Here is a 10,498-nt window from a genome sequence, read left to right as displayed (position 1 = left end):
AGGGGATATTGTTGGATTTTTTTTCTCCTCGTTTTGAACTAGTTTTATTAAAAAAAAAATGTAGTCATTGGAACATTTTCCTCCCTACAAGTGTACCAATTACACAAATCAAAGAAAGGTTGAATTGTGCAACGGGTACCTCAAAACTTGACATTTTAACTTTTTCCAAATGCATATCCACATTTCTGAGGATAACACAATCCAGTAATATCTTAGTCCCCCTCCTGGTTTTTAATCCAGCTACAATTGATTAACATCAGCATTGGGATATATATATATATATATATATGCAAAACAAGCAACTTATACTGATTTCCAGTGCAATAGAGCAGCTCACCGCCAACCAGAGATATCTCGAAAGAAATACAGACAATGCAAGGTAAACTGCCTCAAGCAGCAACAGTTATTATTTCATTTCCCATGCAACATGAACAATTTGTATGTCAACTAGCAATACAATGTGTCATCTAACTGCTTGCTAAGTTCAGTTGACAACAATCAACAATCACAAACAAATGCAACAATTAAAAATTTCCTATTTAGTAGACTTCAACATGCCATTGCTTGTTCTTTTTGAGTTGTGAAAGCTTCTGCTCCCAACTCTCACCTCTCTCTTCAGCAACCCTCTTCAGGGTATCCTGGATGCCGGGCATCATACCCTTCAACCCGCAGAAATAGATGTGGGCCCCTTCATCCAGAAGTTTGAAGATCTCATCACTGTATTCCTCAATTTTATCCTGAACATACATCTTCCCCCCTTTATTGTTCTTTTGTTCTCGGCTAAGAGCACGGTCATATCTGAAATTGCCTGGGTAGTCATTGAGATACTTGGTGAACTCATCGTCGTACAGAAGGCTGTCAGTGTTTGCCACCCCAAGGAAAAGCCAAGCAAGGCCATTAAACTTCATTGGAACTGACTCCATGAACATACGACGAAGGTAGCCTCTGAAGGGAGCCACACCAGTACCAGTTCCAATCATGATGTGTGTGGCATTAGGATTATTTTCAGGTAGAAGCATTATCTTACCAGAAGGACCTGTGAAGACATCCAAAGGGCAATCAATTAAAAAAAAATTGAATCTCGGAGTGTTTCACCAATGAATATGCAACCCACCAACAAATTATAAGAATCTAAGAGCCACATGAAATATCTTGTTTGATTGCAAAGCATCACCACACTTAATGCTCAGCAGGGTATCTTATTTATAAATTATAACATACTAAAGGAAGGCAAAATTTACTTTCTTTGTTAATAATTGTGAGGAAATCATTACATAATAGGCATTTAAGGAATCATCATATGATCAGATAGTCAAGGTAAAAGATCCAATAAGACAGTGACGGAACAAAGCACTAATGCACTTTTTGGAGAAAAAGTATGCACATCAGCCGGCAATTTGAAGCACACAAGGAAAAGGAAAATATCTTTAATCCATTATGCTGTATAACCTAAAGGGTCAACTGGACAGTATAAGTTCCTGCTGACAAGACCATGTTTAACAGTATGCTGCCTCAAAGATCATTTTCTTGTCCCTCTACTCAAGTGTTGGAAAAACTACTCATTAAGCCAAATGCAAATGATGTGATCAGACATGACAAATTGAAATGCTATGTATGGAAGACGAGTAGTGTTGCCATGCAAAGTCTTTGAATAACATCTGTAAAAGGACTATTTGGATTTCACCTGTGATCTTCACTTTGTCACCAGGCTTCGCATTGCATAGGAAGTTGCTGCAAACACCATTTTTGGATGGGTCTTCTTTTCCTGTCTCAGGATCATAGTAGACAGCTCGTCTGACACACAAGCTAGCCGTTTTCCCATCAAAAGAGTCCCCATATCTGGTGGATGCAATTGAATATAGACGAACATTGTGGGGACTCCCTGGTTTCTTCGGGTTTTCACCCTGAAAGAAGTTAAAAGTGAGACTCTGAAAGACCGGTGTGTAGAAATTATACGAAGCTCATACTGAGGCTTGGTATAAAAAAGGAGGATAAAAGAATCATGATATCACTTTTTTTTATAATTTTTGCATCGCAAAAGGAGGGTGGGGGGCTAAGGTTCAGACCAAATATAGTCGGACACAAATAGTATCAATGACCAAAACATCTGGAAGGCAGAAGCTAAAATACAAGCATGCCAGGGCTAAGATTGGAGGTATTGGGGCACCTTCCGTCTATTGGGATGTCAAAAGCGCGAAGTAGTAAAAATAGCAAGTGAAAATTCATGGTAAATGTCCTTTTAGTGGCAGCAATGAACATGGTTGTCCTTCAAACTGAGTACACCAAATGGAGATGTGTTTAGAGTAAAGAGGACACAGATTTTATAAAATGTTATACAACTGGTCCTGTATATTCAGCCCAAAACAAGAAAGCTTTTCAATGCAATAAATTAATTGGGAAAATAGAACCAGAACTTACAGGAGGAACGACACCATAACTTTGTCCTTCCCAGTAAGGAAGGTTGCCATCATGATCAATGACAATATGACAAGTCTCCCCAGGAGCTTTTGGGCCTACAATCCTTTCGACAGAGACAATTGTCGCTGTGTATGGCTCCTTGGGCTTGTAGATATTCAAGGGTGGTTCTGTTGCATCTTCAAGTGATAAAGGTGAAACTGAAACCTTGGCTTTGCTAGCATGTTGCACTGACATGCAAACAATGTATTGGCTTCTGGATCGAGTCGCTTTTAGATCGATAGATGGCATAGAAATGCATGATTTATCACTGAATGTTAAGCTTGTAGCCTGTAACAACGAAATGCATATCAATTTGGGAATAAAAACATTAACTGCAATATGGTATTCTTTAGTTTAGTCAAATCACTATCAAACAGTCATTGAACTAGACAAAACATGTGATCGTTTAGATCAGGAAACACATGTTCAATTAGGTGTGCACATATCAACCGATGTAAGTAGCTATCAGCCTATCACATCCTACTTTTTTTTTTCTTTCCTCATTAAGTATATTATCAGAGTTCCTAATATCCTTCGACTCACATGATTTATTATTCTTTATTCATTTTACGGTTTAGTTCATCTCTCTGGTTTTGTTCCTTTTATTGTAATACTTGCTGCCCATGTACTTCTATGGCTCACCTTGGCGCGTGTTGCATTGTCCATCAAATAATTATTTTACTGATGAAAATGGAAAACATGTTCTTAGAACAAAGATATATGCACTAGAAGTAAGCAAGGAGAATCTAAAAACTGTTTGCCACCAGTAAAAGGATGTTTTCATGCTGATACATATACCAATACACATATTAGCAACAAAAGGACCGAGAATGAAAAACAAATGAGCTTACTAGGAAACATCTAAATGATCCAAGGTCACAAAGCAGACGTAAAATGTATTAGTTACTTATAAAGACAGAAACTTTAGGATATTTTCTCAAGTGATTCTTCACTTAACAACTTAGAGATGGCCAAAAGTTATGGAACACATGACATCAGCATTTTTTTCACTAATAAGGATATACAAGCTGATATCCACAAAAGAATTGAGTGAATATGTAGGAATCAGTTACACCCTTGGAAATCACTAATGGATACCGAAATGCAGATCTAATATTCTTCATTTGTTTAAATACATAACCTCTCACCCCACCCGCGTATGTACAGAATCCCTTTGATACACACCTGGAAAAGCTTTACACACCAATTCTCTTCCCAACCATAGCTTTTACACACCTCTTCAATGTTTGATCATATTTTCCCCACAAGTGTATGTCAAGCACAAACTGTTGCATGACACATGTTATTGACTCAAGAAAATACTTAAAGTTACAGTCCTATGCAACAATCTAAGGGGAAAATGTTCCTCTAACTATCAGTCTCTCTTCAACAACTTATCATCTCCTCTTCTATCCACCTTCAATTCTCAAGAAGCAAAACCCAAAATACCACAACCTTCCTAAATATGCAAACCCACAAGTAAAACCCATGGCTGGTTCTTGTAACGCCATTAACAGACACAAATAAAGTTCTCACACCAATTTCATCCAATGACAAACACACAAAGAGCATATTTTCATGCGCCATGTGTTGCTCGTCGGATCATACTCCTTCACTGCTGCAGCCCTTGCACAACACCCCCCCCCCCCCCCCCCCCCGCCAATATAGGTTTTCACATCCACAACCTTCTGAGTGTACTTCTTCCTTGGAAAAATCAGCCCTTGTCTTGGACAACTTTTCCAGCTTCCTCTCTCTTCCCAAGCTTTGCAGAATTCAAACAAGTCAATTCAGTGTTGTCTAGCAAAGTGTTTGGATTAGTCCCTCACTCATCTTTTTAGTAGGTCTAGTTTCTTATTAATTAGATCAAGCACTTACATTGACAAAAAACATACTGATGTTTTACACTATTGAGATTAATTTGGGAGCAAGAGCGGTATCTAAAAAAAAACTCTTGTCCGGTTTTGAAGCATCTTTCCACAAAGTCAAGATGCTCAACTTGTGTGCAATGAGGATGAAGGAGAAATGACGAGGAATTAAGAAGTTGGGAGTTGGGACCAACGACAGCAAAGCAAAGGTAAAGAAGGAAGTGAAGAACGAGGTACCCGTGAGAGATATTCATGAAGAAGGTCATTTGGGAGGGAAGAAATGGTTGTTCCGGTGGTGAGTGAGATAGAGAAATTTAACTTTTACACATAACAAGTGTAAAACAATTTTAGAAAATGAAAAGGACTCAAAATAAATGAATAGATTTAAAAGTCGGACATGTAGCGTCCATGAAAAACTTCTGACAAAAGAAATTTGCATTTACTCGCTTCTCTTGTGTGAAGAACATCCGAGTGCCATGTAGCTAAAATGGTGTGCATTATACATAATTTAGGAAAAGTTCAGTGGGTATAGCTTTTCCCATGAATTAGAGGTGTATCAAAGGGATTTCATTACAAGTTGTGGGAGAGCAAACTATGTGTTAAGCCTTCTTCATACTATTAGACTTCGATTCAAGAGGAATGAGTAAGAAAGCAAGGTTCAGATACAGAAGGAATTAGTCATGAAACTCTCGATTACCATTACAGGACAGAAAAGGTCAGCATTCTAGGAGCATGGGGATCAAAATGAAGCATATCAGTTGTGATTTATTTAGATATTTGGGAAGAGAGAACTATAGATATTATGAGCATGAAGATATAGCAACATTAGTTAAGAGATGATTGAGCAAGCCTGAATGTACAAGACACACAAATTGTTTCAAATTTTCATTTCATTAAATCTTTCAAAATTTAGCACATAGTAAGAAAACCAATTTTAATCAAGATGAATTGCATTTTGCATCACAAAAAGGGAAAAAAAAGGGGAACGCAAATTGACTGTCACACTCGCCAATTGGACCACTCAACATGTAATTGACTACACATTCAGATACCTTAAGTCCAACATCATACAATTATCCATCAAATATCTGAACAGTTTTGGGACATATCAAACTCAAATAACACAAGCTATGACAGTGACTGGTAGAAAATAACAAAATAACTTTTTTTCCTCTTTTTGTTGAGAAAAAACAGATAAAACCCCTTTTTTTTCCTGAGTGAGTTGATGTGTTAGGAATTAACAATAAATAAAGATATTGAAGAACCTTAAAGGTAGATCTTCGGAAAGAGGAATCCGTTTGGAGAGGAACAGCAACTGACACCTGCATTCATATGCATACCTTGTTAAAAACCCTCTAAAGCCCTTGAGCTAACAACTAAAACAGGAGGAGATCCAGAATTTGAAGACAACATAGATAGACAAAAATGGGATCTTTTTGAAGTATTAGTGTATTAGTTACCTGAGAGATAGCTGAATGAGCCATGATCTGATCAAATGACCGTTTCTATCAATTTGTGTATAGGGAGAAAAACTCTGAAGGAAGAAAGATGGAGAAGGGTTTATATATTAAGGGGTTTTGTTGGGAAGAAGAAATGGGGAAGTTGGCAAGGCCAATAGGAGGAGGGATTGTTGAAGTGATGATCCTTTGGAGTTAGGCAAAGGACAAGATTGATGGCTTTTCACAGATCCATTTCAATTTTGTGAGCTCTTTAACTAAATACTAGTAGTATTATATTATTTTCTTCTTTTCAAAAGGTTCATTATTTTTAATTTTTTAAAATAGGAAAAAGTGTCATATTTGTCTTTATATTCCGGTAAAAAAAAAAGTTATATTTTTTTGGCTTAACTCATCGACGGTCCCTTAAAGTTATCCGAATAATTCAGTTAGACACCCCAACTAAGACTATTACCTATTAGACACTTTAATACTAAAGAATATGTATCTATTGAACATAAAACGAAATTTTTTTTAAAAATTGTTTTGCGTGTAATTCACGCGCATCTTCTTAAAACAATGACAAATAAAATTATGACACTTGGCACATGGTCCCAGCCTAGCATATATATATATATATATATATATATATATATATATATATATATATATATATATATATATATATATACATATATATATATGTATATATATCCAAAACCGCTGATGTGGCACCTCTATATGGTCTCCATTTGTTTCTTCTTTTTTTTGTCTTTTCTTTTATTCTTTTCACAAATATTTTTTATTAACTATAAAATTCAATCATATTTAATATTGTAATCGTATGAAATGAGTTGCAAAAAATCCCCAAATATTGACATTCTCTACTTAAATAACATGTCTTTTCGATTTTCTTTACCATTTTTATGACTTATTTTATCTATAAATATCAATCATCTATGGAGATGTTGCATGTTCGTTTCCATTTGTTCATTCTTTCTTTTTAGTAGTATAATCTTTTAATTTTATTTTCTTCATCTTTTTTTTCATCAATCATGTAGTTAAGTAATCAAAATAGAAGATATAGAAAAGATGATGTCACAATATGATCTTCACTTTGATGAAGATTATTGGTATATTCTTGAAACATTCATCACATTATTTGGTACAAGTTCAACAAAATGAAGAAAGAAACTTAATTATCTTGGAGATTCATGCATAGAGAGTTATAGTAGTGTAAAAGTTTGATTGATTTTCAAATATTTTGAAGATTCATTGTTGTACTATTTTGTTTTCAACTAATATTATTTTGTTCTCTTTTATTTTATTTCTTCATTTTGAACAAAAAAAAAATGAGTATTCCATTGATTGTTGTAATGTGTAAACTTATGATAATTTATTGTGTTTCTTAATAAATATTTATATAAATGTGTATCGTAAGACAATTCTTTTGAGGCAAATGTTAATGTATTTAAATTCACATTGGATGTACTCATGATGAACTATATATGAACTATGATAGAAGATATTTAATTTATTTGCCAAAATAAAAAAAAACAATTGAAAAGAAAAATAGTATAATTTGATGAATCATGTTTTTGTTAATTTATTTATTGTTTTTTTAATTCCACTTTTGTTTATCTATTTTTTATTTCACATTTTATTAGAAGTAATTGAAAAACAAAATCTAATAAATAAAAATATTTATCCTGTAATTGAATATTTTGTAAATTTTTTAGTCAAAATTGTTCTCTTTTTGCTTTGGTTTACTTATAAGTTAATTGCTCTCCATGCAAATATTTTGTAATATTAAATACTTGTATTATATATACTATGAAAATCATATTTTGTAACTCTTTTGAAGTATAATTAAATATATATCAAAATAAATAAAATAGTGAATATAAATATTTAATATACATTTTATGAAATGTAAAAATAGGACAAATATTATATGCCAAAAAAAACTTATTCATGCATTTGATAAATTAATTTAATTTTGTTAAATATGTATCTTTTGAAAATTTTAAATAAAAGATGAATACAAATGACTAAATAAGTTGATTTGATTTTTAATTATTTTTTAAAAATAAAACACAAAATTTTGTATATAAAAACTTTTCATATGAGTATGATTAAATAAACACAAAATTATGATTAAAATTTTAAATTATTTTGATATACTAAGTAGTGAGTATATATCTTAGGTTGTTCATGTGTTAATTTTATATAGAAAGATGTGCAATCATTGATTTGAGAATGCAAGAAGTACAGTTGAAATGAAAATATATTATCAGAGTATTCAATTCAATTAACTTTTGAATTTTATTATTCTATACACATAATATGTGAAGAAGTTTATTATCTATCAAATATTTTTACGTAGTTTATATGAATATATTTATCTTTTTATTTCATATAAAATATATAGATTAAAATATAGTGAACGAGTCAATAATTTTTTTAAAAAAAAACATATTCTCATTCGAGGTTGAATATATTGAAACTTAATAATAGCGTAGCATTTTGGATAACTTTCTTAAAACAAATTTGACAAATGATAACAATTATCTTTGATATAAATGCAACTAAAGAATCTAAAATACCAATAGATGTGATTCATGCAAAAATCATACAAATTTAAATTGTATATTTTATTGAAGAATATGATAAGAATGTTGTTAGGAGTTAAGTAGTATTTAGTTAGTTTGTTATCCAGATGTCAATATCTTATTGGTTATTAGCTAGTTAGTTACATTTTCTGTTAGTTAGTTACAATGAGTTGTATAAGTACATAGTAGCACTGTAAATTGGAATACAATTTTTCCCATCTTTCTCATTCAATCAACAATTTTGTCATGGTATCAGAGCCTATGGAGTGCGATTCCTGGTGATGCGTTAGCTTCGATTGATAGCTGAATTTGCAGATTTGAGGAGACATCAATGGCGAACAAAATTGACCATGGCCATCCTCTGTTCTTGTCATCTTCTGATGTACCAGGAGCTGTTCAAGTTGGAATTCAACTTACAGGTATGGAGAATTACACGTTGTGGAGCAAAGCAATGGAATTAACTCTGTTGACTAAGAATAAACTGGGATTTGTTGATGGAAGCATCAAACGTAAAAATTATACAGTCGATTCTGAGAAGAAACAGTGGGATCGATGTAATGCTATGGTGCTTTCATGGCTGATGAGTAATGTGAGCAAGGATTTGGTGAGTGGAATCCTATTTCGTTCTAATGCAGCTTTAGTTTGGAGTGATTTGAAGGAACGTTTTGATAAGGTGAATATGTCCAGAATTTTTCATCTGCACAAATCGATTGTCACACACACTTAAGGTACTTCCCCTGTATCAGTTTATTACTCAAAGTTAAAGGATCTATGGGATGAATTCGACTCAATTGTTCATCCTCCTTCTTGTAATTATGATAGATTTAAAGAGTATGTTGATAGTATGCTTATACAAAAGCTTTTGCAGTTTTTAATGGGTTTGAATGACAATTATAGTCATGCTAGGAGTCAAATTCTTATGATGAGTGTTCCACCTACTGTTAATCAATGTTATGCTATGATAATTCAAGATGAAAGCCAAAGGGAGCTATGTGGAGATCACTACACTTTGGGTGGACAATTAGATTCTACTGCATTATTTTCCAGTAGATCTGGAGGATCTGGAAGTAATGGTTCTGGAGGTAATGAGAGTCAAGGTTATAGAAGTCAAGGAAATGTGAAATCTCATAAACCACAAAGGAGTGGATATTTGTATTGTGATCATTGTGAAATGAGGGGTCACAGTAGAGCTGATTGCAACAAGCTGAAATATTGTACTCATTGTCATAAGCATGGGCATTTAAAGGATGTATGTTTCCAGTTAATAGGTTATCCTATCAATTATAAAGGAAAAAGATTAGCTAACAATGTGGCAACAGATTGTGGATTTCTGGGGAGTTCAAGTGATAACAATTGTTTTGTTCCTTCAACACAACAGTCACAACAACAATATGGTTCAGGTTCTGGATCTGGTTCAGTGCCACAGTTTACACCTGATCAGTATAAGCAAGTTCTTCAGATGTTGAACAAACCATTGATTCATGAAGGAAATGCAACATCTACAAACATTAATGCCAATGCAGCAGGTAACTTTGCAGGACATTCCAAGTTTAATTCCCCTAGTTTTGATTGGATTGTTGATAGTGGAGCAACTGATCATATGGTGGGAACTAAGAATGTCTTGACTAATGAATCAACAGTGATGAGTTCAGGACATGTTCAACTTCCAAATGGTGATTCATCTCGAGTCACACATTCAGGTTGTTCTAAACTACAAGGAGGTGATATAGTCAAAAATGTTTTATGTGTGCCAGATTTTAACTTCAACCTTCTTTCAGTGGCTAAACTAACTAGACAATTGAATTGTTGTGCTATATTTTATTCTGACTTCTTCCTTCTTCAGGATCTTCTCACTGGGAGAGTGAAGGAGATTGGTAAAGAGAATGGTGGTTTATACATTTTGAAGTCTCCTCAACTGATAAACACTGAACAACATCATAAGAGTGTTGCTACTACAGCTGTCCAAGATTCTGATGAGGGTGAAGTTTGGCATAAAAGATTAGGTCACATCCCTATGAATGTTATTAGAAAAATAGATATGTTTGCTAATAGAAGGAAGTTTCAGTTACAATGTTGTAATATTTGTCCATTGGCCAGACAAGTTCGATTACCATTCTCCATTAGTAAC

General features: G+C 33.5%; 1 protein-coding gene across 1 annotated transcript; it reads right to left on the bottom strand.

Moving 5' to 3' along the window:
• Positions 1–380: 380 nt before the first annotated feature.
• Positions 381–6,073, bottom strand: LOC101268044 (ferredoxin--NADP reductase, root-type isozyme, chloroplastic). Its single transcript, XM_004231519.5, has 5 exons — positions 5,783–6,073; positions 5,588–5,644; positions 2,419–2,745; positions 1,685–1,904; positions 381–1,036 (listed from the first exon to the last, which is right to left on the bottom strand). Exons 1-5 carry the CDS (start codon positions 5,804–5,806, stop codon positions 540–542), a joined length of 1,125 nt encoding a protein of 374 aa, XP_004231567.2. The 5' UTR covers positions 5,807–6,073; the 3' UTR covers positions 381–539.
• Between the last annotated feature and the right edge of the window lie 4,425 nt (positions 6,074–10,498).

This window comes from Solanum lycopersicum, chromosome 2, assembly GCF_036512215.1.
Source record: "Solanum lycopersicum chromosome 2, SLM_r2.1".
Lineage (NCBI taxonomy): Eukaryota > Viridiplantae > Streptophyta > Magnoliopsida > Solanales > Solanaceae > Solanum > Solanum lycopersicum.
Note: the sequence above shows the minus strand (reverse complement) of the source record. Positions and strands in the feature narration are given on the sequence as shown.